Below are 27,816 nucleotides of genomic sequence, written 5' to 3'. Positions count from 1 at the left end.
AATAACTAAGATGACGTCCTTAAAATTACGACCTTTTTATTGTCCTCTATAATAATAAAAAAAGAAATCGCATACAGTGAATTTCACGCTGCTATAACGTATCTGTATAAAATCTTATAGTAATAATAATAATATATATAATAATCAATATAGTGTCAATAATAATAAACATTTGATAATAAACTTATTCACTATGCAACCGCGACACCGCGTTAAATAAATTAATTGAAACAAACATCATGAAAGATCGAAGATTCGTTCTGATATAGACTAGAATCCTAAAACTTCGTTGGCAGCGAAACGTACGCTTAGAATTGATTCGAAAGAGCACTTCCGGTGGGCAGATTCGTCCACGACGCCTCCCTTTCAGCATGGCGCGGATTTTTGCGGATTTTTTGGATACCTGAGACACCCATAACAGATTTTCCAATTGAAAATTTATTAATTGTACACGGAGGTCACTGCTAATTGGTATCACAAAATAATTAGAAATAATTAATTAAAAATACATGAGGTAGTATTAATACCTGTGTCTCCTTGTAATTTCCAACTCAACAGGACCCTCTCTTACAGCTTTAAATAATTCAATTACTTCCTGATGGGTGTGACCACGCAACACTTTTCCGTTCAAGCTTAGAATTTCGTCACCTGAAAGAAAAATCAAAATCAAAATATTATTGAATCGAAATTTGACTGTAGAACCAATGGCGTTGGAATATTTAGGATGCAGTTGGAGATGCATCGATCCTGAACTTATGCAACCGAAACGAACGACGATCCGTTATGCAAGCATGCAGCAGGGTGCAGTGGCACGAGGAAACCGCGGACGTTCGCGTGCTCGTAAAAAGCGTGCTGGATCGGTTGTAACTCGAAACGCGTTGCGTGAAACCTTCGTATATAACGTGCCCGCCGCCTACCGCGACGGGAGCATAACAAAAATCGCTTAGGAGATGGTCTGACGCGCGTGCAAGAGAAATTCAATATTTCCCTGTCAGCCCGTATACAAAGTTCATTAAAATTTCTGTCTTCGAACGACCTATCCTTTGAGCTGGAGGTCGAGAAAGCTGACGAGTACAGTGGCATGCGAGCTGTTACAAAAGGCGAGAGGAAGCGAAAAAGGTGGAGATGGCTGGGGCTGTTTAGAAATGCAAGCAACGTTAGGCGTCGGATTAAAGATTCGAGATGTGTCCATGAGGTTGACGGTGTGAATGCACGAGCAAAGACGACCCGTACGTGACGCATCGATCCGCTCCTTCCACATTCGCGGCCATAGTTGATCCTGAAACAGTGAACTATGTCGCTAGATCCTTGCAAGGAATGCTCGATTACGTCACGGCTGGTGCATTGGGTTACGTGCATTGTAAAAGCAGTTCTTGATGAAACGCATCTGGTGATTCCTGATGAGATAAAGCGAAGGTGTATTTACCTTGAAATAGTGACTTGGAGACGTCAGCCTGACCCCCAGGGAAAACCCTCCTGACGAAGATCCCCATCTCGCCCCGAGGGCTGTCTCTGCCCCCTACGACGCTGAACCCCAGGCTCGGCTTTCCGTAACCCTTCTCGAATTTGGCAATGTGCCTCGTCAAGTAGTGTTGCGGCTCCGTCGATGACTCCAGATTACTTTCGGTGCCTTTTCGTTCCTTGGACAAACAGGAAAGTGGCAGAAAGTCTGGCCTCTTCGTCGACTGGTTTCCATCATTGCTGCTCTTAGCAGTGGACTGTTCCAATACTTGTTTCGTTTCGCCGTCGATCAGTGAGAGATTGGAAAGATTCTTCGCATTCTCCAGGTACTCGTACTCTCCGGGTAACGTGGGTGGACTGACGTACACCTGGGGCACCGTCTCCTCATAGGCGGTCATCAAATGTATCTTGTTACCCGTGAAAGACCTCAGGAACTCCTGAACCTCTTCAAGGCTTTCCAGTGTCTTCAGCTCCTTTCCCTCAACCTCCACGATCTCGTCGCCTAGCCTCAGCCTGCCGTCTCTGTGGAAGTGACGTAAAAGTTAGGGTAGAATTAGAGCAGAATTCCTGCTTCAACTCACCTATGCGCTATTCCATCGCTCTCTAGCTGCACGACAATATATCTCAGTTCCCCCAAGCGTTGTTGGGCCAACCGGATACCCAGGCTCTCCTTGGGGTCCCTCTTGTGAAGCTGCACCAATCGACACCTCCTGACCCTCTTCGGGGGCTGGATGATGTCGCTGAGGAACCTGCTCTTGTCCTGCTGCAGTCTCATTCGATGCGGGGAGATGTCCAGGGTTTTGTGAGGACTTTGTAACCCATTTCCACAGACAGGAAACTGGGAATTCATAGCTACGTCGTCGTAGGTTTGATGGATGCTGGGTAGCATCCTCCCAGAGTTGCTCTGGTGCCACCTGAGACCATCAATTCCGTCGTTTAGCTCTGAACTCCCAGCTCGGCTATCCTCGGAATTCTTCCTTGTCCTGGTATCGTTCTCCTGTTCATGGCACTCGCTGGGAGTGGAGCTCCTGATGGGTTTCTCCAGCTCCGAGTCCACCACGCTGCTGGTGTCCGAGCTGTCCGTACACTTCAAACTTAAACCTTCGTTCTCAGAGGCGGCTGCGGACTCTCCTCTTGGTCCGTCACTGTCGTACCCGGACTCGTTGGAGCTGACATAGTGAGAGGAGAGCCTCTGTTCGCCGCTGGGTGCGGAATTCCTTCTGTGGTTTCTCAAGGTGGCCACCATATCGATGTCAACGTTCAACGAGGACGTTTCCGAAAATCTGGGATCGTTCATTCTTCCAGCAAAGTCCACTCTGTCCTGACTGGTGTTGTCCTGCTGCCTGGACATCGGACTGCTATCGTAGGAGCCGTAGCAACCGGCGTCCTCCTGCTGGAAGTTGTCCTCGATCCTCTCCAGATGGCTAGAGTTCAGGCTGTACCTGTCCTCGCATCTGCTCGAACTCCTCCGGAATTCCGCGTACGAATTCCGACTGGACTTCGAGCCCGACGCCTCCTGACACTTGCTGGAACTTGCTCTGGTCAGGTTCCCGTTCCTGGCACGCCGACGTCCCAACGTCGTGGTGCCGGTGTACGCATCCTCCACCTTCAGCGTTGGGAAGTGCTCTTCGGAGGCAGTCTTGAACAGTCTTTCGTCTTTCGATGCGAACGTGCTGTGACGTTCTTCGGGCAGGACGGACAGTTTGGATCGCAAGAAGGCGTAGGGGAAGCTGGACTTCTTGGCCTCCTTGAAATCGCAGCTACTGCTCTTTCTCATCGCCGATTCGGTCCGGGATTGATCGAAATCGCAGGGGCTAAAGCTGGTCATGGAAGGACTTCCCAAGGGATACAAGGAAGCAGGGTCGTTATGCTCGTCGAACATGTCGTCGTTTTGACGTCCGGCCAAATTGTCACAGGACACTGTCTTATCCTTGCGACTAGAGATCTGCAGGTCTATCCCTTCTGAAGGGTCGTCTCCCTTCACGTAGGTTGGACTGGTGTTCAGTTGGCTGGTGCTGCAGCTTCTAAAGAGATTCTCTTTCTCGTTCGTCTTCAGTCTGTCGTCGATGTTTTGCGAACGCCTGTTACTTCTCGCGGAATTCAGCATCCCGGTAGACCCCATGCGGATGAAGAAGGACTTGAAGGGTGATGGTGATCTATGAAAGGTTCCCGGTATTCTCTTTTCTGACTTAGAGTCTAGCTTGAAATCTGGCAGTGTTTTATCTTGTTTCTGAGCTATGTTGTTGTTACTCGCGGTACAGTTATTGTTGTTGTTGTTCGTGCTGTCGGGTTTCTCGGAAATGGAGCAGATCGTTTCGCGGGAACCAGCCCGCCGGAACGAGTCTATCTTCTTGCTCATCCTGCGACCCCATACCCCGAAGCTCGAGCCTGAAAAAATGTTATTTTCAAAATATTCCCAGTTTTAATTAGAAGAGAAGAATCATTTGCGCGAATGGTTTCGCAGAATTCAAGCATTCCCGCGAGCTCTACCAAAGAAGCAGAAGAACCGGGCCATCTCGGCGTCAACGAAAAACCACCCGTCGGCATCCGCATTCGCGAGCGACATATGGTCGCCCCCAGGAACGTTGAGGAAGCCGTAGCAGCAGCCAGGAACGAGTTGGTTCCGCGTATTTTGGGACTACTTTTTCGAGGTGTCACCCCAGTTAACGGGGCCGGGCCATACGATGGCCAACGATTGTCAGGCTGCTCAGGTATCGGGAACACGTGTTTTGCGATAACGCACGCGGCAGTACGAGCGAGAAACGGCAATATGGCCTCGTTAACCCGTTGCCTGACCATTTATTTAATGACTGCATGTGTCATCGCTACTTCTCTTAGCTGCTACCAGGGTATGGTAGTTCGTAATTGTGTATTAAATGGTCGGTTTTGAAATATAGAAAGTCTGATATAATTTCGTGACAGAAAATTTGAATGTACTATTCAAATTCCAAAATGGCCTTAAATCCCGAAAGTACTAAAGGAATTTCTAATTTGTTATGCAATAAATAATCTACAAAATATGTCCACGGTTAAAGTGTACAGTTTAGCATGGCGAAGATTGACTCGCATGATGCATCGCGTCGCATTTGTACGGTGATGCAAATTGAAAGATAAAGGGCTGGAAATGAACGGCGCACAACGCGACAAGTAATTCTTCGAATCAATCTTGTCGGATAAAGTGGGAAAATTCATTATAAGCCGAATGCAGCGTGACAAGCGCGATGCCTTATACTCTCATTAAGGTAACGAGTTGCATCCGTGCATCCTGATGCACAATCAAAGCGTGCATGTGTTTTACATGGTGCATCTATACCGTTCGATCGCGATGACGTGCCGCGTCGTCGCTCTACCCTTGATTAATTAGTTTCTTAATTAATCAACTATAGAATACGTGACTGTAATTACACTGATTATTGTTATTCTCGTATTGAAATTTCTTGACGATTATTAATTCACAGGGAATTTTTTATTAGACAAACGTCACTCGCGTGTGTTCCTCATTAGTCTAGAGGGTATTATATATATATAATGACAACGCATTTTGATTATAATTAATTAATTAATCGCATCATGTACCCAGATAAGCCGATGATAATGTGCCTTTCAAAGAATATGAAAAATTAATGATTTTATTTGCATGAAACTTTGGAAATGTGCAGTCGGCTTCAGAAATCCGATCCATGCGCGGAATCACAAAGGATAAAAAAAAAAAATATCAGCGGAACGAAATTTCCAGTCCAATTCAATCTAACTCCGCGGTTTCGCGTTTCTCGCTGAATCGTCTTTTGAATTCGAGGCGTCGCGACGCGAATGGCGGGAAAACAGTTATACAACGCATCGTCACTGGTAGCACGTTACAATCCGCAATTTAATTCCAGAAGAAGACACCGTGACACGGAGCAGAACCCGTGGCCTATTAAAGCAAACCTGCGGCGAGGATTTTCAAGCCGTCTGCGTCTTTATCTTCGAATTTTTGTCTCAATTTACTAATTCGCGAGTTGTACGCGGTGAAAAAAATGTTGCACCTTTGCAGACAGCCACCTGCGCGTTCCGTGTTCTAACGAACCGAGAAGCGATTAGTAAAAGGATGCGAAGTTCTAATGTTAGCAACGCGCCGCGGTTCTAGAAAGAAGTCTGACCATAAAACCAAACGATCAGAGCAACAGTTACTTCGCGAAAGGACACTGAAGTCATCAGAGCATGGAATACTCGCGGGGAGTACTTAGACTCGCCATGTCAAGGAACGGCGTTCGAGAAATTTTTGCAGAATAATTTGAAAAATAAGTTACCATCTATCCTATGTTCACCCTATATTGCAAGCCTCAAAATTTTATTATTCTTCAGGTAAAATGAAATGGTATGACCCAGCAACATCTGAACACCTCTGATCGCATTTAAATGTGAAAATCACGTTCCTCTCCTTTTCTCCATCGAACGTGCGTCGAATGCCTCGATGATTTTGTAAATGAGACACTTTTGTTACCGATCGAAGTAACTGTACTCTTTCACAGCCCGTTACTAGAACCCCGGATTCATTGTTTGCCGCATAAATGATATCTATTTGTCCCCATAGATAATTATGCTCATCAGCTACCTGTATCCACGGTCATTTATTTGATTACTGACAAAATTACTACTAATCATCCCATTATTTTTTGCTCCCGATGTAGATGATGCCGAGAGGTAATTACCGGAGATAGAAAAAATTTTGAAGCCTCTGGCAGGAAGTTATTTATTAAGGAGATTTTTTATCTTTGAACCATCACGTGTTCCTTGAACTTTGAGGTTTCATTTAATGCTTTGTAAAATTCATTGAAAATCAATATTCATTGGCAGTGGAAGTGACGTGTAATTAACAGACAATTACTCGATCAATAGTCATTACGGATGTTTGGATCTGTTCCATTAATAGTCACCAGGGAATGAAATCCGATTAGGAGTTCATTAACCCCTAGGCAGACGTGCTAATTAGAATACGAGTCGAGGTATACCAAAATTAGAATAGAACCATTCATTTTAAAAGCATCAAAGATTAAAATTGTTGCAATCAGCGTTTTGTATTAATCCAGAAATTAATTGATCATCTATTGGTTAATTGGTTGCAGCAAATTACCTCGCTGTTTCTCGGGCTCGTGTTCGACGATGAACGCGGGCACGGCCGTGACCATTTGATAATCGGCCTCGACCACGTCCTGCTCCTGCTCCTGCTTGCTGGACAGCAAAGCCTGTACGGCACTCGTGTCCCCGCAACTCCTTCTGCTGTACTTCGTCCTCGAAACCCTCAGCAGGGCGGCAGAAGCGATGCTTGGACAGTTGTCCCGCGACGTAGACGTCCCGGGTGGCTCGTCCAGGGTCGTCGGGCTGGACAACGAAAGGGCCACGTCGTCCGCGCTGTGGCGGCGCGATTTTGACAGACGCTTGAACATCCTCTTTTCTGAAAGCGGACGAAAATTTGGAAATTTAATTAGAATTAGCGATATGGCGAGGCAAATTAATTGGCCGAGGAAACATTTTCTTTGACTCAGGATAACTTGTTTACCCTGATGGCTTCTTTTCAAGGTGCACGCTTCGTCATAATGGTATTCAATGAACTTCGAAGGTCATATCGAAGGTGAAACGAACGCAAAGTCACGCGCAAAGTCATTTTAATTATCATTATCGTAAGCGAAGAGAATCCCCTCGAAGGGCTGGATGATTTTTATTGCATACGATTTCATGGCAGGAAAGTATCATGAAATGGCACTTATGATACATCAAATTAAAGGTTAATATCTGAAGAATATTGCTTCAAAGTGGTTGTGTTTTTTGAGGGTCAAGAACGAGGTCGTGGTGCCGTGTAACATTGCCATTACACCGATCACGGGATATATTATTTTCGAACGACGGTAGCTGGAACTCGCTGAGAGCAATTAACTTCTCTCTCGCGGTCGACTACGAAGGCCACTCGCTATTATTTATTTTCCTTCTCCAAGGTCCTCTAGTTGTAGCGCGCGACGGCTAATGCACGCGAGAAACGAACGAAATTCAACCTCCTACGCGCTTCCGTTTAAGTCATTTAACTTCTGCTCTCCGCCGTCCTCGCGTTACTTTTCCTCTAATTACAGAAGCCATCTTTTGTCACCAGGACGTTCGGATGCGGTCAATTAACCCGATGAGAAGAAAGCGAACGTCGACCTCCTTCTTTCTCTCCTCGTCATCGTCCTTTCGTTCTCCCGTTGCTGCTGGTCACGCTGCATGCTGGTTTTGCTCGTAAATTAACCGTTTTGCAGTGAAAGTGGCCTGATTTTATCAACGAACCCAAGGGAAGCGCCGGAATTACCGGATGTCCCGTGAAACGTCCCGTTCTTACGGTTTCGTACGATTCGAGTCTTCAGCGACGAATTTTCTTCAAGATTCGATTTTTCTAGTCGAGTTGTCAGCAGCGTTGGAAATCTCCAGCCTTCCGCAGTCATCGATCCGGACGTATCATCATCGATCACACTTTGCTCTCAATTTTCATTTTACAGCTCTTTCTCGCGTGGTATCACGAGCCGGAAACTGTCGGTTTCGATTCCCTTCCTTTAGCAATACCGCGAGCGCAATGGCCAGGAAAAGATTCAACCTCGAATTAATTCACGCGTGTTTTTTCACGCGACGACACGTTTCACTTCAGCGACGCGAAACCAGACAGTTAAACTTCTTTTATTATTTTATCGAACGAGGAAGTTTCGAATTCATTCGGGCGTAATTAAAATTACAATTCATCCAGTCGGTAATGAAATTATTATTTTTTGGTAAGCGTTTATCGAATAAACCGTGTATTAAAATAACAGCTGTTTATCTTTTCACTTATTGATTCCCGGTGGTTGTAAATTGAATCAGGCTGGAAGATGACCGGTGTATATGTCTTGTAAGCAGAGTGCAACAGAAGAAACGCGTTTTGATACGGCGACAGGTGGTTTCCGCGCGAATTAACGAGTCCCCACGATTATCTTTCATACGCGTTAATTGGCGGGCCCAGAAGCACGACTTTCGTCTTCTTCCTCACCGTCTAACCCGTTCACATCCTGATAAAAAACGTGCCCAACTTCTTTCGCGGACGGGCATCGATCCTGATGCGTCGGCCAACAATGATCGACGATCACTTTTTTATCAATTAATGGTAATTTCATGATTTATCAAACGTGGCCATACAGCAATAAAATTTCTATAGAGTAATATTAATCTCTCTGCAGAGCGTTTGTTTTCTTTTTCGAATTCTATCGGGCCTTAGAAAGGAGCAGCGATGAAAGGATAAGCCGAATCGGCCGGTTTCGTTAAATATTCATACGAGGCGCGAACGGAACTAATGGTCGGGGATGATGAATGACGAGGCGCATTGCGAAATGGAAAATTAACATTTCTCCGCGATCCTCCTTTTATCTACCGTTGCCAACTGTTGCTCGCTACAATTATCAGAGAAATTTTCATTGAAAATTCACTGATTTTTCCTGGCTAATTAAGGTTCGGCAATTAGAAATTAATCATCTCACGAGATCGAATTACAGGAACGGTCTTGTAAAGTTTCCAATTAATTAAGGAGCGCCGGAGATATCGCCGCGCGAACGCGATTAAAATGCATTAAAAACTTTCTGACTCGAAAGAAAGGAACGGCCGAGTAAGCAAACTTACTACGCTCCGGGCTGGAGAAAGTTCTTCTGGCTGCAGTAACTAAATGCACTTTTATACCATCGCATCGTTTCACATAACGCACGTGTCAAAGCAGCATCGTTACAAAATTGATATACCATAAGTGGCATTTTCTGATACTTTGGTGTCGTCGAACTTCGAAAATGATACACGGATAGGTGGTAATTTTTTCCTTAACGTTGCACGGTTTTTTAATGGTACACGTGGCCTGTAATTTTCCCCGCGAAGAAAGATGATTACACGGCTTGTAATGCGGACACACGAGACCCAGATAGAAATTCGATGACGTCCTACTTAACGAGTCGGGATAAAGGACTGTACTTCCGCGATAAAATCTCGTTAGATTTCTCCTCTGTTTAGAAATCCAACGTTGGGGTCATGCTACAGCATCCGTGTACATCGTCGTTATTATCTTAAGAACGTTTAAAAAAGGCGAGTGAAATTTTTGGTACAAGCTTCCGTGATAGAGGATTTCTCTTCTACGCTAGAAATCTAGTTGCATGGTACGTGGACATTGTTGCATACGATTTCATGACAGAAAAATAGCTTTAAGACCTAACGAATATCTTTGCAAAATGGCTGGCGATCAGTTAGAACGAGAAATGTACCCGCGAATTTCTCTTATCTTGCGTGACGAGGTTGGAAAAGCTTGTTCAATTCTAAACAAGAGATACCGGTTAATTACGTGCAATCGATCCGTCCATTTTCCTTTATAAACTAGGAAGTTTCGAATGTCGAAATAGGTGATCCCCAAGCGGAACGCGTGCCAAATAGGGGCCGCAATGCATTTCTATTTTCACCCTTTTCCTGTTTCAACCGCTAACTCATTTCTGCGAACTCTTATGGTATCAGATTAGAAAACAACTTCTTCTATCCGAAAAAAAAAAATGGTATTAATTTTAAAGGAAAGACTCGAGGAATTCCGCTACAGAGGCCACTTCACGTCCAACGTAAAGTAGCGTAGAAAGGAAAAGTATTCGGCCTTGCACTTTTTATTACTTTCACCTTCAAAAGGCTCGCTAGCATTCCAAGATGATTAACCAATCAATAGCAACATTATTGTTAACATTCCTAGTGGAGAAACGTGCTGGTCAATTATCAGCAGCGTTGATTCAGAATTAATGTCCACACGGTCGGCAAGATCGTTTACAGCGTTCGCGTTAATTATCCGCTGCTCGTAAATTCGGTTTTTGACGGGCTCGTAGATATTTCCTCTTAATGTGAACGCCCCTTTACAGTCAATTACTCGTTAACACGAATTCCTCGGCTTTGGTCAGGCTGTTTCTAATCGTTCGCCCGACATTGCCTGTGACGCAACATCTTTCAGGGCCTTCGTTTTGTCTTCGAGTTGGCGATATTTTGACGAGTATACGCGAGTGCGAACGAGCTGGACACGTTATTACAGCAGGTAATACACCTGTTACCGTACGCGTTGCGTAAGCCTCTTCAGGGCTCGAGCTGGCCGCAAGAATTCCGAGTACTTTCACTCGTTTGCCGCAGCGAGGAGGAGGTGTCGCGATCCTACCTTCGGCCACCGGCAGAAACACATTCAGACAAAATTAATCCTCAGGAAAAATGATCACGGTACGTTGCACCGTCAATGGGAGCATGACTTTGGTAATTCGTTAGGTAATTTAGAAATTAACACCATTTGCAAATTAACATTGTACAGTGGACCGTAAAAGTGATCGTATACCCCTTACAACAAATTGGAAAAATTTCTTTTGTAACAGACTTGAAATTTTTTCAAAAGCTGTGAAAGTTAATTCACTAGTAATTAAAACATCCTCAAGGGGTTAATAACGAATGTACCTTTTAATACTGAAAGCAAAACAAGTTACAGGGTGTCTGAATCGAAGGAAAACTATTTATTGACGTAGGTTCTGGTATCTCGAAACACTGATCAGTGTTAGAAAAAGAGGAGAAAATTATAGATACAGCGAAACGGAACTGCGTGAGTAATATGAGCTACTTTGCCATTATTTCAAGAACAAATGGCCTGAAAATTTATTAATTAAGTACTATACAATGCATTCTATCGAGGATGACATAACGTGGTGAGAAGTTTCTTCAGCTTTCCCCGATCCTCGTCAAAGCCTGTTACATCTATAATTTTAGATATCACACGGCTGCACTGTCGAGTATAGATGTTCCTGTCCACTTCATCATTTACATAATATGTCGCGTTAAGATGCTCGTACAGGTTTTGGAGGTAAAAAAATTTCATTTAAAGAGGAGCAAGTTGGCTCACCAAGGTATTCGAATTGCGTTACACAATATAATTACGAATACACAGCCACGTGTAGGTATTATGCAGAGAATTAAGTAACACTATTGGCAATAATTTTATGGAAACTTTAGAACTGTAATTCTAGGAAAAAATGGGCCAATTTATGGGTGTCTGTCAAGAAATTCATGCAATTAGTACAAAGAATTTTTGAAAGTTTAATAATTCATGTTGTAACGAAATATAGGTCACTGGAATGACTTGGCGAGTGGAAAATTTTAATTATACATGCAGAGCAGTAATAAAAGACCTCCCTTCTTTATGCAAGCTCGTGTTCTTTCCTTTCTTCCTCATTAATTTGTCTTCGAGTTTCACTAATACCAAGAACTCCGCTTTCAACTAAGACACCTGAATTTTTTCATCGATAACAAACCACAGGATCGATATAAAACGAAGCGATATAAAAAAGAGAAATGTAGCTTCACCTTTTATCTATAAAATCCGTTAATCACTGTTCAAGAAATACCCGCCCAACTCTTCAGAATCTTCTTAACCTGATACGTCTATTTTTTTTATCTAGCGCAAGACTTCAATCCAGTTATGTAAATTTTTCGTTTTTAATACAGGAGCTCGTACTCCCATGTTCGTACATGATTCACAAGTTTATTGGCCTTAATCGAGCAAAAAAATGCATGAATAGTGGAGCTTTCACGAATCGGGCCATCTCGATGCGAGGAGCGGAGCGCGCGTAATTCCAGGCGAAAGGAAAATCGTCGTCGTGTTGCAACGCGAATTCGATTCACGGTCGAGCAGGCTGCTCGTAAATGTGGCGAAATTCCTTCGAGATTTTTATTCCTCTGAGCTGCCACGATGAACAGACGTTTCTGTTGCTCGCTCGAGTAGAACAAGACCAGGTTCAAACACGTGCACTGATAAGCAAACAATTCTGATAAAAATCGTTTAGTTTTTCTTTTTTCTTTTTCTTTTTTAAGTCAATTGACTAGGGTTGGCTTCGTTGATAGTAATTTTCTTTTTTCTTTAAATTGCACTGATTTTAAGTTCTAAGAGTGACACAATAATTAGCGCACTTTTCAAGCTTCCCCTCTCTATACGTTTTCGAAGCCATGGAAGCCTCTGCCTCTTCCGCTTTCTCAAGCCTGATAAAGCAACACGAGCGTAAATAAATAATAGAATTTAGCCAATGAGAGCGGCTCAGCGTTGAAATAAGTCCGAGCAGTGACCCCGGGCTTAATTGAACCTATGTGTGTTTCAAGCTTACAAATGGATTATAAATAATTCGAAACCTGAGAAACTTGTACCGTTTAATTTACGACGATAGTTGATTATAAAAGAGCTATTATAAAAGCTTCGCGAATAGAAATCGATAAAATTTTCTTTTGGCTTCTCTGTCTTCTCTATGGCTTCTGTATTTTATGGGAAATAGAATACTATCGTGTTACATTCGCGGTTTGAACAAGGAAGTGAACGAAATACTCACGATTCGATTTCGATTTCGATTTCGATTTCGATTTCGATTTTGAGGAAAACCCAACAGCTTATAGCATCCTTAGTAGATCTACTGGCTCGATTACATTCTATCTGAAACAAATCGAAAAATTAGATTAGAATGATTTTTGTTATTCGTTCGTCGGAATTCATCGTCGAGCGGAGCGAAGCGTGTTCCTTTTTTCTGCCGAGATTCCGTCGCTCGGAGTCTGGGCCAACAGACTTAACTCTCCAAAACACCGTCCACGATCCTGACGCCGAAATAAACCGGGCAAAACAAAGAGAAGACACTTTGAGGCCTAAATAAGCGAGCGAGACAGAAGTATCCAGGACGAGCGATTAGACGAAAAAAGAAAATGATATTCTGGATGAGAAAGATGGAAGAGAGAGGACCCATTTCGCATTCTACAGAGAGCTAGTCACCGGCTAACTATAAGAGGAGCTAACTATAAGCCACAGTCCCTACTCCTCGGCTATTTCAAGCTACTGCTTGTCGCACTGCCAACACCCCCTCTCCCCCTCTATTCTTTACCATTTTCGTGGCCCCATGGTCCATTGCGTGCCTCTACTCTTCGAACAGGAGCAGGATTAATCGAGAATCGTATTAAGAAACAATTAGGAATATTGATTCGTGTACGAGTCTCTATTTATCAATGGAAGCAGTGTCGACGCGAATCCGCCGGAAGTCACGCTTTCATTGGCCGGCGAGTGATCATTTTTCTCCGTAAAAAATTCCAACGCGAAACACGCAAGGTGTACGAATAAAAATTCAATGAGATCTAGAAATTATTATGTACATCTTTCAACGGTGAATTTTTCATCGAAATAGAATTCTCATAAATTGAAATTATAAATAGACCGAGCGTACCATTAATCAGCGTCAATAGAGCCGTAAATTTTCGCGACTAGACAGGGGTGAAGAGTGTCTTCAGGATTTCACTATCTCAAGATTCACGGATAGTCAGGAGTGGTGTTAAATGGCCTAGGCAACTATCTAGATCCAAAGCGACTGTTTCTCGTTAAAAAGTCCTGTTACACGTATTATATTTCAAGGTTATTTATTGTAACCTTAGCGAAGAAGTTAATTCTACGGTGCGTGTCACTTTGTTCCTTCTTTCTGAACGAGCATCCCGAGAGGAAGCGAGCGATTAAGTTTTTGTTCCTTCGAGAATTAGAGGTTGAGAAAGGGCTAGAGAAAAGAGGGGAAAAAAGGAGATCATCGAATGGACCAATTCGTGCACCTGTTCGGCTCGATTCCATAAAACGTTAACTAGCGTGCTCGTGACGGAACCGAAACGAGGGTAGGGTCCAGAGCTCCGTTCTTCTGGCCTTTGTTCTTCTTTTCCTGCCGGCTAGACCCGGCTCTTCCTCCGTTCATTATGAGGGAGAATTATGCTAATCGTTGGCGTGCAGAGAAAGCCCTCCAAGAGTGGATTTAACAAGTTCTATCAATGAACGTGCATGCCGGAAAAGAGTCGGCTCGGATTAAATTATCGAAAACACACCGTGTATTTAGCTGAGCGCGGCGTGGTAATTAATCAACCAGAGGACACCGCGATTTAACATTTTTAAATTGTACGTACACCGGTGAATGAACATTTCTATGCGGCCTTTTATCAGCCATTAGACATATTACGTGTTTCGATAAATCATTCCCTTCCTGTTTGAAACGCACCCTGATAGGACAGTCTCTTCTTATGGGACTGGCGTGCATGTCAGCATAATACCGAACCACGCAGTATTTCTACGATGCCGGAGGAGAGATAGCGGTTTTGTCGTTATTATTACACGAGGACGTTTCTCGGAATTATACAGGAAATTCACGTACCTTAGGTTTAATGAGCAGAATTGATCATTTGCGGGTCGATCGGACCCACACAGGCAAACTTTTTTTTAATAATAATTGGACTGCACATTTACAAGGTTGCAAATATGCAATATTAACCTAATCGTGAGATATGCAAAAATGTAATTACTGTTATTATTGTCATTATGCAATAAGGGGTCGGTATGCGTTTTGCAAAGAGATAGATGAATGTGATATTTCTTCCAGTAGATAAGACAGTATAGACAGGTGTACGGTCTTCAATCTTAACTTGATTTTAATTGCATGCATGTGTGTTCTACTTTTAAACAACTGGTAGTTTTATGCGTTAGAGCACGCGTCTACCCATATCCTTGACATCTTTTTTTTTTCTAATTAGATTGATTCTGAAGCTGGAACTATTGAAAGTTTCATTGGATAATGAATTTTTCTAGGATCAAATTTTGGAATTTTTTGATATAGTAAATTGAAGATTTAAAATGAAGCCCCTGGAAAACGTGGCTCGTAATTTTTGCACTAACAAGTTATAGATATAATTTCAAGTATCCAATATGAGTATTTCCACTTAGGTAAGTAAAAAAATTAATATGAATGATGGAATGATATGGAAATTCAAATATGGGTGTCACGGTACTGAACATATTAAAGAGATGTCCTATGTTGTAGAATTAATTTGAATAAATATTCCACCTAACCGGAGGAATCATGTTTCTAGATAAATTAGAGCAACTTACAATCAGGTAATTATTTATCAGCCTAGCATTAAAGCAAGAAGTTACAGGATGCCTGATTTCCTTAATCCAGCTAAGTGGATAGGCCAGGAAAGTGATTTTATGATAGTCAGACCGGAAATGAGAGTAGCTGCAGGGTGTAGGATGAAACAGATAAGTATTCAGGATGTATCGATTGGATTTTACTAAACAGAAGAACGGAAACGGGATTCGCAGGCTTAAGGCGTTTCCGCTAGACTTGGAAACATGTTTTCAAGTTGCATGCATAAATCACGGTGCGCGTTTCCTAGTGGCCGGCTAATCTTTCGTCAAATACCTGTTGCACCTGTTGACCGAGAGGGGTTAAATGGCACGCGCCATTTTCCTTTTTATCGAGCAGCGACCAAATTGATGGAAACTAAAGATAGAAGACGCCTTACGCGTTAAATAATGCAAGGTTGCAAATGTGAATTCTTTGAAGGAAGAAAATATTGGAAGAGCCGTGGAATCAGGTGAATCGAGGTAGACCAGGTGGAATCCTTTGTGCCCGTCTAAAGGCGCTGCATCATCCATTTGGATGGACTCGGCTGTCCTCCGTAGAAAAACTAGGAAAGACAGATGCGTAGATGGACTTTTATTGCCAAGCTTCGCCATAATGGAACGCGACGATTCGCATTTACCACGCATTCGAACGAATTTCGCTTGGTTCTTATGACATTCAAGCATCACAGGCCGAAGAATCCTTTCTATGCAAGGATTTTTTTCTCTGTCAACTCTGTCAAGTGGTCTGAACTTGGAGTGATTTTCTTGCCCACTTCCGGTATTCAAGCTTGTCGGAAGTCGAATCGATCAACTATATTAAAAGAATTCCTCCTCGCTTATCACGTTTCTTTGCCCACACTTTTTGCGGTCATTTATAAAAGATTATATTTCAATTACCCATCTGATAAAATATTAGAAGCATCAAATTAGGTAGGTAATTTTCTTTTTCCGTAAAAACGAAGGAAACTTCTTCTCCTAGAAACGTGGATCAAAAATGAAGATTGCTATGATATTAAAGAAAATCTTCGTCAGGATCAAACCGACCCTGAAGAATTCTTCATTTGCCTAATGCAAGTAACACGCTTAAGAATTACTTAAATTTTAATCGAGCAAATCGAAGCAAATCGAAGCAAAAAGCCATCCATCCGGAGTTCATTCCACCATGGAAGCTTAGAGCAAAGAAAAGATGGCAGAGGTTTCAGAAGGCCTGAGGCCGTCAGCCCGGAGGCTTAGAATTCGCATCGAAAGGCGCATCACGTCTTCTTCTTCCTCGCCTCTCCCTTCAGCTTCTCACCGGTCATCCAGTTGCGTTTAGGTCATGCAGACAAAGGGCCAGCCCGTATGCTTTAGAACGAATTTCGTTGCTCGAATTGCATTCCAAACGGTCCTACCGTTTCCTGTCCGCGTGTCCTCCACGCAGCCTTGCCACTTGTTCTTCTTATTCACCGTCCAAACGGCGAGAGAGAGGGCCAATCGTCTCCATTTATCATTCAATTTATCGATTATACTCGTGCAAAGTGGCCTGATTGACGGTGATGGTAACGGTGACGGTGAATTTCCATAAGAATCGTTCGAAATTAACCCTCGGATGTCGCCGTGGACCACGAAGAGAGTCCCAATTTATTTTCATTTTTTAAATCTTACATGATTCCTTTGAAAATTATTGTTTCAATACATGGAACTCTCTCGTTTAAAAATGATGATAACATTCTTGTATATATTTTGTAAGTTTGATCGTTCAAGGATTAATTAAACAAATTTTCGGTTCAACGACTTATTTCTCGGGAACACGTGTTACCTTTTACCAAAGTCGAGGCACGAAGGGCCACTACGTGCGTATGCAACTATTAGAATGCGTTTCTTTTGTTTCCACCTTGCGGCCGTTCACAATGTTCGACGGCATTCCAAAGGGCGTGCCACTTCCTGCACGTGTGTCCTCCAGGCAGCCTTGCCCTCCCCCGATGAATCACCTTTATCTCCTATCACCCGGGAAATTTTAATCGGCTACCGGTCGATGGTGCACAGAAAAATGAACCCGCTTGAAATAACGGTTCACGCGGAAATGAGGTTTAAGGGAAGAAAAATTTTGTCCTCGTCCCGTTCGACAACGAAAAAAGCAGTCTAATGACCAGGAAAGGTTCGCCAGAAGGGGCTGAAAAAAAGTTTCCGTTATTACGAAAATAACGAGCGCGCCACCATTTTCGGGCACCAGCGATGTTACGGTAACTCGATAAAGAAGAAGAAGAAGAAGAAGAAGAAGATGATGATGATGATGAAGAAGGAGCATCGATGATCGTGTTACCGGACACAATGTGCGTCTAGACGATCCACCACCAGAAATCCGCTCGGGTTTCTCGAGCATTGGATTCGTATCGGGACATTCGAGTAACCAGAAGAGTTCATCGAGTGGTCCAGTGACACCCAAAGACTAACGGATTCTCTTTTTCTTACGTCTGGACCAATTTACTCCCGTCCAGCGTAAAAGGTTTCCATGGGTCCAAGGACGCTAAAGTTTAATGGTAGCCCATCGCATCGGGAGGGTTCGCCGGATGAAAACAGAAGGAAAAGGACGGTGTTATTAAGGCAAGGTTGCTATTAAAGATTGCACTTGATTCGGTCGCGATTACGAATCCCCTAAGCCGTGGAAAGGATAGGTATAAATCAGGTAGCGTATAGCAATCACGCGGTGTTTATCCTTCCATCTTTTTCTTTTGATACCGTGATCATTAGCCTGGTCTGAGCTACGTGGAAGAGTAATTATTCTGAAACTAACCGGAATGTTGCCTCTCGATCGCTGCTAACGGTATGCGTATCGGAGCAACGCGTCAATGAAGCGTGGATTATTTTGAATTATGATCCGATTCGGAATGATGAAAAATAAACGAAGAAGAAATATGTTACACTTTTTTGGTGACTTCCAAAAATTCCAGCTATCATCTTGCCCGCGAGTGAATCATATCGTCACCGAAGAAACTAGATCATTAAGCCATGCAACCTTGGATTTCTTGCCAAGTTCAGTGCACTGTCCGGCCGTGGCTAGGCTGAATATATCTGCTTCTCCCTCTCCCTCGGCTCCACGATCAATCCAGCAGCCTCTTCTCTTCTCCGTACGCACTTACACGCATGTAAGAAGCTAGCCCCGGACGAGTTTCCCGTCTCTATTCCTCTCTAATCACGTAGCCTGTCTCGGGGGAAGCGGCCATCTAGGCCTATCCTAGTTTTTGCCTATCCTGACCGAAGGGAGCGAGGCTGGGACCTGGTAGCCAGCCACCGGTCTTTCAAACCATCTAAGGCTAACCTGTCTACCATATACGATCATTCCTCTGGCCACGCGAATCCAAATAGAGCGCGCCCCGGCTAGGCAAGAAGAGTTCAAGGTGAGAAAAAGAGGATCGACGACGGTAGGTTAAAAACGGCGGAATAGAGAAAGGTTTCGATAACGAGGAGGTGTACGCCTCCACTTTCCATCGTAAACATTTCGAGGCTAAGACATCTGGATTTCCTAAGCGCTCCGAGTGCCATGCCGTTCGCCTGTACTGTTGGATACTTGGCCGGCTTGTTCGAGGAATTTCGTAGCCTTAATATAGTGCTCGGGGCGGAATAATGCGACGAGAGCGCGCGAGATAATGCCGAACTGTCTCGACTTAGCTCTCCAACCTGGAGTAAGATATTGCGTTGAATGGAAGAAGGGGTCGTGGAGGATGGTTCACCGTCTGCGATTTTTCCAACCGTGTCGATAGTAGATAAACTCGGCTAATCAGGCGACACGGTAGCTTCCTTATCGTCTGGAAATTTGTCGAAGCTCGTTGGAAAATTTATCGCGCCACTCGGCCCGGCGATCGTTAATGCTATCTCACGGACCGCGCTTTTTCCGCGCCTTATTTAGAAACGGCGCGGCGCGGCGCCGAGAGTGGTACGCGAGCTGTTAAGCAGCGTGAACGAGTAAGGGAAAGAGGCTTTAATCGTTCCGAAAATTACACACCGTGCAACGGGGTTCAGCTTGCATTTTCTCTCTGCAGGAACCGAGCATCAGAGCGAAAGTAACAAATTTAAAATGGCATCTACCGACGTTACCCTTGTCTCCGACCTCCGTCCCTCGTGTATAAAGCAGCCTGAAGAGAATCACGGTCGTCGTAAGAGCAGTAACTGTTCCGCTTAATATCTATTATAAAGTTACGCGGCCCTTTACGCAAGAATAACGCTCGAGAATGGTACAGTGAGAGAGAAAGAGAGAGAGAGAGAGAGAGAGAGAGAGAGAGAGAGAGAAGCTAGCCGGTGTGGTTTATCGTTGCACGGTCTGCACATTGTGCTTAACGGTATCCCCATGATCCTAAATAGCTATCCGGTACCATTTGCAAGTGCAATATACACCAGAAGAGAGCCACACTGGCGAGCATTGATTATCGTTAATAAACGTTTTCGCGGTCGCCGGTAATTTATGAATGGTAATGCTCCTAATTAACACCTTGTTGACCAGTGACGCAGCGCGTGTAATAACCAATGAAATAATACAATATTAACCCGAGCCTGGATGTATGCGGCAACCCGGAAGGAAAATATTAATATTGATTGACCGATGAGAGGGGAGTTGATTAATAGTAAGAAGTTTCAAATTGCAAAGAAAAGGGCCACGTTTCGACGTTGCCCTTATGCCGCGTAACATCCGATACCTCGTCCGGTAACGTAAGATAACACCTGTGATATAATCGGTGCAAATAAAACGGTCCGTTGGACAAAGACTCGGGTGTATGTACACATGGTTGCAGCGGCGGTCGCTCGAAATTTCCTGGAAATTCTGGTTCCTCGATAGTTTCGATAGGAAAAGATGGAGGATCAGCCGGGAGCAATGACGCGCATCCTGCGGTTCGTAGCAAAACATCCGCTTCTTTACGCTTGGACGAGAAAGGATGAGTGGAATCCCCTCTGGCGCGATCTGTCCGGCCGCGTGAAAAACTTTCGATGCGTGCGGACCGGAAATAGCCTGGAGGAAGCGCGGCATAAGGAATGCAAATCCTAGTCGATGATAATAAAATTGATACCTGGCTTCCCGTGAAAAAAGGCACCTTCTCGCGAATCCGCCAACTACACCGGAGGACAAAGTTCAAGAGTAAGATCAAAGTTAATTAATCACTCGAAGGTCCATGCTCGAGTCACGGCGTTTCGACGTTCTCACCGTGCCCATCTGGCCATCTAATTAAACCCATAATTACGGTCGACGTGCATAATTGGATCGGGTCAGAAACAACTTTACCTACGAAGATCAAAGGTTCACGACCGATTTCTCGGGACGATCCGTGGCGTTACACACCTGCATTCAACGATCGTATTGTTTTAGGACCAGGTAGATGGGTCTTTAATAGCCTTCAGACACGCTTCGTGCCTCTCAGGATCTCCAGTGGACCGGATCGTTCCATGGACAGGATTTCTGTCCCACTTATTCCTTGTCCCTGAATTATTTCCTCTCGAAGCGTGCCTCCTTATAATTTTTGCTTTTCGTTAAATCGCCTCGTCAAATGTTTTAATAATTTGAAAAGCACCCTCATGGGGCGTGGCACGAGACGCGCTGTACGCTCGAGCGCCGCCCACCTTTTAATTGCCGCTAGGAAAAATAAATCAAATGGAATCTGGAGTATCGTTGCACATTTTCTTTAGTAGAATTTTATTCTTCGTCCTGGAACGAGTAACTGCGCTAGTCGGGTATTAAACACGGTATTAAGTCGCATAGAATCGCCGCAGGGATCATCGACGTCCTCTATTAAGATCGATCTACTCGAACGATAATACGACCGGTCGATAAACAGGCAGAATGTCCCTGCTCGCTTAAAAAAATGAAGGATTAAGGAATTAGCGGGACTAGAACCGGAAAGAAGAGATATTAGAAAATCAAAGGTGGATGGATAAAAGGTGATTCTTGTAAAAGTACCCATGGTGTCCATGAACCTGTTAATTTTTTTTTCTTTTTTGCTTTGAATTGATGTGCTGGCAATTAGTTACCTACTTTCAAATTTAGCGGTGAATGACGATCTTTTATTACAAATGGAAGGCGACTATAATTGACCGGTGAAAAGGACGGTGTCGTAACGCGTTTCTTTGATGTTTCTTCTTTGAACGAAGATTCTTTTAAATCTTTTTAATATCTATACTATTATATAGAGAGGAATTTAAAAATATACTGGACCCGTTTTGATGAAATTTTCACTTAGAATTTCTGACATGATTTCATCACATAAAAGTATCTCAAACTTACACCTATGGTACATTGAATTAAAGTTTAAAGCTTCAAAAACATGGCTGTATAAACGCTTCATTGATATTCTTGATAGAGAATGAAGGGTTGAGGATCGCAACGAACGACACAAGTTAGGTAGAGATTTGGTATCTGACCATTTCAAAGCGTTTCTCTTTTAATTATTACTTCACTCGAGTTAAAGATATCCAGGAGTAAATGCTATAGAAATGTTCGAGCCACCTTAAGCTTTAATTTGATATATCACAAGTGACATTTTGCAATACTTTTCTGTCATGAAATTTAGTGAAACTCAACAACCTATTACAACGCAAGCGACGATGATCCTTCTAAAGCTTTCATTTTGTCTGACGATGAGATCTAACGGAGTTTCTCGTGTGTCACCCGAGCCAGTTGCTCCAGCGATCGCCACTGATTTTTCCTTTTTTTCTCCTGCTAGAGTCGCACTTGGTAGCGTGCAATGGCCACCAGAGGTAAACTAGTTGTTCCAGCGACAACTACGGCATTCCGCCAGCAACTCTGGAGCATTAAAGTCGGCACCGATATTCACGTTGTCGTGGTGCCGATAATTTTCGCCCGTTGACAGGAGCATCGATGCGCGATATCGCCAGGAACGCGTTACGATCCTACAATCGTAGATCCTTTCGAACACCGGAAGCGAACCTCGGACACGCTACTCTTCTCAGACCTTGTTCTATGTATAATCAAAACGGAAGAAAACGAAACAAAGAGGAATCGAAGTATAATTGCTATAATAATACAAGGTATTGTTGTTTTTATTACAGTACTCCATTAAAGGTTGCTAAAGATTTCTAAGGGAAACGTGTAGGTAGAGAGGTGGAAACTATTGAGGGAACTGGTTCGAAGGAAATGGGAGCAATGGACTCTAAACTGTCTACCATAAGCTAGGGCCGAACGATGGCGATTTATTATAGATACTTAATTATATTCGAATAATTAGCACTCTCCTGAATTTGATAAATACGTTTTTGTCTAGTAGAAACTTTTCAAAGTAAATCCAACAGAGGACAGCAAAAAAACATCTAGTACCTCCATAACAGGTTCATTAAGTGTCTTAAGTTAACGCTGGTCGTTTAAGTTCTTGCCGCTTTGCAAGTAATTATTCTTAATTACTTCAAGCTACTACACGATGTTCACTACCTTACTGTTGCAGCCTGATGTATCATATTTTAATTAAACATTCAAACACAAGTTAATAAAGTTGCAGTTTTGTATTTCCAACCAAATATTGAAGTTACTCGATGCGTTGGACAATTATGGTGCGGTAGAAATACCAGTTTCTACCTTTTTGCAATACTAATCCATCGTCAAATGTAAATGAAATAGCGAAAGAGTTGTAGCGAAGTTGCAGGTGCATCTAGAATTCGCGAGGACGTGAGCGGAAACGACTTTCCAGCAACGGAAACGCGGTAAATCTCCCCTGAATACCAAATATTTTCAATTTCGAGTGCCTCTATGGTTAGCTTCCTGTTCCCACAGGGGTTAAATACACCCTCATAGATGCTACTTGAAACCGAGTATCGATGCTATTGAATCGCATAGGAGACAAGAAATCCCATGAAAAGGGGGAATAGAGATATTTATTAGCCTAGTCTCTACAGAGTCCCATGGTGGACTAAGGGAAAGAAGATGTTGATTTGTGTTGATATATTTGAGACTATTACTAGGCAAAGTTGCAAGTGTTTTTCGCGTTTATTACCCGACCAGATCCAATCCAACCCGCCCCAAGTCTCAGGAACCCTCACACCCCTAGCAAACGAGGCTCTAATTATCATTACTTCACACTTTCGAATTATTTTGTTCGTGTCTGGTTAGAAGTGAAGAAATTTACCAAAGACCTGATGTAGGCACGAAAGTATTCTAAAAAGAGAAACGCGGTGTCGTAAATCACCGACGAAAATACAATAATGCAAGGAGGTTCTCGGTCGCGCCATAAACCAAATCGCATCGGTTGACCCGGCTTGACCCGTTTGGGGAGCTTTTATGCGACACATTTTCTTCCTTTTTTATTTGACTTCTTTAAACGGGAATTCCTCAAGGTTCCTGGTCCACGAGACGACGGGTTAGACGCGAGAAGATCCTGTCACCGTAGGGTGGCCTTGCAAAATAATCATATAACGTGCTTGACTGCATATCTGCATACCATATTGCTTGCATCGTGTTTGTTCACCTTCTTTCTCTCGGCGCACTAGAGCAAAATGCCAAAAAATTGAAAAAACTCCACAGGAAATTCTGAGTAATTTTTTTTTTAGAGAAAGCTAAGAACGAGAAACTGGTAGCTGATCGATGATTCTTCGGTCAGATTTTATCAAATATCTTTATCCGGCTGTCTCGCACACGGATTAAACGATTCGTATTGATCATCGACAAGCTATAACTCTGGTTAATATATTTACAGATGCAACTGCACGTTCAGTGGAAGATAAGAAACCCATCGAACCGTATTAAAAGATCAAGATCGTGATAGATCCCCAGCAATAATTTCCTTGTTCGATCTTGATCAAGAGTTTCATGCTACTTTCTCTAAACAAGAGATATATTATTAATCACCCACGAATTTTTTTTATTAACATATTTTGGAACTGATAAACGATCCTTTCAAGACAATAGAATTTTTACTCGATTCCAAGTTGAATTATTACGGAAAGTTACTGAACTTGAACTTGCAAGTGTTCTGCTTCGTTAACGTTGCTTTCACTAATCTCGTGTGTTGAATTATTAATTTTTTCCACAAAAAATTATTTATCGATGGATCGATACTTCCGTATTTTAATCCGAAGCAGATGGAAATTTATATGAGTGAAAATCTGAGAAGGAAAAGTGTGCCAACTAGAGACACGGTTTCTTAGCCTATATCCAATGGGCGTTCAATTAAATTTCTATTTGAATTTATGTCGTTCAGTCGTACGAAAGTTAATTACTTTTCATTTCTATTTCAGAGGCGGGGAAAGTCGGAGGAAAGTAATTTTTGCGCCTCGTTTTGGGCCATCTATTATCTCGTTATCAATAATTTACAATGGTGAGGTATGTAATTAACAGCATACGGTATTTTATCAAGAAGCATGGACTTACGTAAGCGGACTGCAAACACGAGCAATCTCTCGCGCATCATGATATACAAACCTGGCCTATCTTCGGACAACGACAAACACGAGCCACATGTAAATCACCGGAATGATATCGCACTACCTTAATCGTCGTTCCATAAACGTTTCGGCGTGTTCCGTGTGATTTTAGAGTTCCACAAGTCAAGGATGGAACAGTAATAAAAGACGACGGGGTAACCATCAGATGTACAGGGTGATTCTTATAAAGCGACCATGAGTATTAGGTGGTGTACGTGTACCCGAAATAATAAATAATATTACAACTAAAACCTGGAGTAATTGTCTATAGGTATATATTACATTTGCCTTGGATGACTTAACCCAGATATAACTAACCCAGAATTCTTGAATTCTAAAGTGATGTTTGATGGTCTAGACTGATGGATTTTGTCTGTATTTTTAAAAATAGTAAAGTGAAGGATTTTTTGATATTTCTGTAAATTTTGAAGAAAATTGAATGGATCACCCTGTATAAAGATGGGAATGCGGCAATTCGCCATGCAACCACGGAAATATTTCTCGAATTGAACGAAAGTGTACGCCAGCCGTGTGAATTATTGCGTTTGAACATATTCGCGTGGTATCCACGACCAGCAAAAGGTACTCTGAAACATTGCTCGTTCCATGGACGTAGGCCAGGCAATTTCGATACCAGGAATCGCGGTAACGAGGAACAACGAACACTTTGTCCAACAGACTACGAGTAAGTATGCAGAAATCGCTAAAACCACGTGCTCAAACCTTGTAAACTATCATTGGATAACTTTCCATGATTTTTTTCTTTGCCTGATGCTTTTCGTTTCCATTTGGAATAGATTTGATGACATAAAGGTATTGTAAAAATATCAAATCTTTATGTAGTCATATTCTTGTAATTTCAATTTTTAAATTGATATATCATAAGTGTCATTTTGATATACTTTTAATTCATGAAATTGACTCAGAACCTTTTCCATTAATTATCGTAATGAGCCAATAAATACTGAAATTATAGATCGTTAAAGTATCTCAGAATTCCTTAATCGAAAAATAAAGTTGTTAATTTAAGAAACGAACCCATTCGATGGAAGGCCTGGTAATGCGTTTTGGCTTGATAGTTTAATTGGACGAGAGAAAGGGACGACGAATATGGAAACACACGTGAAGACAGTCGTTTACAAAGTCGCTTCGAAACTCTTCAATTGGAGCAAGTGTTGAGATAAGGAAAAGTGAATTCGCTTTCACGATTGTTTGCATTCTATTTAGAATCGAGGATCAAGTATGGTGATCCATTACGAAAATATCCTTAAATAGCCGGGATAAGACTTTTCTTTAAAATAATTTGAAGGAAATTGGTAATTCGAGTTGAATTAAAACTCTTTACAACAAAAGAGTGTAACAGTGTAAAATTTAGAAAATGTGGCTCTCTCCATGGTCCGCCGTTCGAGGGTTAATAAAAAGATGTGGAACAAAATTGAAAGAAACTGTGATCATCGAAGGATAAGGAGAAATACCGAATAATTAAACGTTCATTATTCAGAAAATTCATTAAATATTCATTATCTAGAGAAACTTCACAGGAAATAATTTTAATTTTACCATCAGCAAAGAGTTTCGAAAGGAACACCATTTAAACCAATACACGAACCGAAAAAAAAGCAAACAGATACGAGTTTCTGGAGCATATCTATGGAGTCTGTTTCTTGCATTTCCTAAATTCAACCTTTTTCAAACAAATCTTAATATTTACACCATCGAACGCCACAAAGTGAATAATCGATTCTGCTAATAAATAAATAATAAAATTCCACTGAGAGACGTAAACAGGACCCTCCTCTATAAATAAAAATGAGTAAATCGAAAATACAGGTATCCTTTTCCAAGAATTTAAAAAACTAATTGATTAATGTCCCCCGGAACGAAAAACATAATAATTCAGAATAAAAACCAGTTAATTTTTTGCAAAAAATTAAACATTCCGAACGTAACGATGATTTTTCATATGAGATAAAAAATTAGTTAGATTTTTATTAAATAAATGACGGTTGTATCATTTTGAACCCTTTCACGCTTTAACCGCGACAATAGCGGTACCAAAGTCGTTTTATTGTCGCGTACTTATTGTCCGACTCGTATCACCACTCGTAAACACTGTCCCGCCGTTGAAAGCATGCTTCGTGGGCAGATTTCGTAATCGTTTTAGAGGTTACGACGAAGGTTAGCCCCATAGACTTTCTACGGTTAGCCCTACAGCTTTTCCCGCTTCCACTGAAAGTGTCGTACTCGCCGCGACGCATTGCGGACTTTGGGGGTCAAAGGACGACCCAATAGTAAACAGACTAGGGGTCACCAGTGACCACACCAAAAGTAATCGAAGGAAAATACCAAACGAGAAATTTAAATTATTGCCGCGTTTTTATAGCTGTCACGCCATGACAGTCAAAAATGAGTATAACATAAAAATATTATACATATATCGGTACAGGCGTGTTCCTATATAACTTATTCTATAAATTCTTAAATTAAACTATTACTCACCAATGACGAACGTGAAGAAATTAACCGCGAACCATAGTCCAGGATGGTTGCAGAGACCAGGACGAATTGGAAGGGTGATTATATCAGTCTTTGTTTTCGCAAGGCACAAGTGTCACTACACCGAGGCACGATTCACAAGAGTGTTGCGTCGCGAGGCGTTTAAATTTCGTTCGCGATACGTGAATGAATCGAAAGGAAAACACCGGGAAATTTCAGGGAGTGGATGGTACGTGAGCTTCGATCGATGTCCGTGCGCAGACTGCCTGCACCTCGCTGCTTGCCGGGTGTTCGTCATGTCGTGCTCTCTGTTCGTCCCGCTCACGCTTCTCGCTTCTTCTTTCGCGACCCCCACTATTTAACATGGCGCCGTCTCACTTCTGTTGCTTCCCAATCGAAATATAACACTGAATTTCGACGTTCGTGCCCATGCCACCACTGAACATCGAACGTTTTCCCCCATTTTCCATAAATTCGCACTGATTCCC

At 42.6% G+C, this 27,816-nt stretch overlaps 1 protein-coding gene across 2 annotated transcripts; it reads right to left on the bottom strand.

Moving 5' to 3' along the window:
- Nucleotides 1-19: 19 nt before the first annotated feature.
- LOC114871881 lies at nucleotides 20-27,816 on the bottom strand. Of its 2 annotated transcripts, XM_046285791.1 has the most exons (7): nucleotides 27,332-27,816; nucleotides 12,855-12,955; nucleotides 6,575-6,895; nucleotides 2,043-3,849; nucleotides 1,427-1,983; nucleotides 528-648; nucleotides 20-403 (listed from the first exon to the last, which is right to left on the bottom strand). In XM_046285791.1, exons 3-7 carry the CDS (start codon nucleotides 6,885-6,887, stop codon nucleotides 367-369), a joined length of 2,835 nt encoding a protein of 944 aa, XP_046141747.1. In that variant the 5' UTR covers nucleotides 6,888-6,895; nucleotides 12,855-12,955; nucleotides 27,332-27,816; the 3' UTR covers nucleotides 20-366. The 2 variants fall into 2 exon arrangements, with proteins under 2 accessions (XP_046141747.1, XP_029034269.2); XM_029178436.2 differs by lacking the exon at nucleotides 12,855-12,955.

This window comes from Osmia bicornis, chromosome 1, assembly GCF_907164935.1.
Source record: "Osmia bicornis bicornis chromosome 1, iOsmBic2.1, whole genome shotgun sequence".
Taxonomy (NCBI): domain Eukaryota; kingdom Metazoa; phylum Arthropoda; class Insecta; order Hymenoptera; family Megachilidae; genus Osmia; species Osmia bicornis.
The sequence above is the reverse complement of the archived record's forward strand: the minus strand, read 5'-3'. Positions and strand labels throughout refer to the sequence as shown.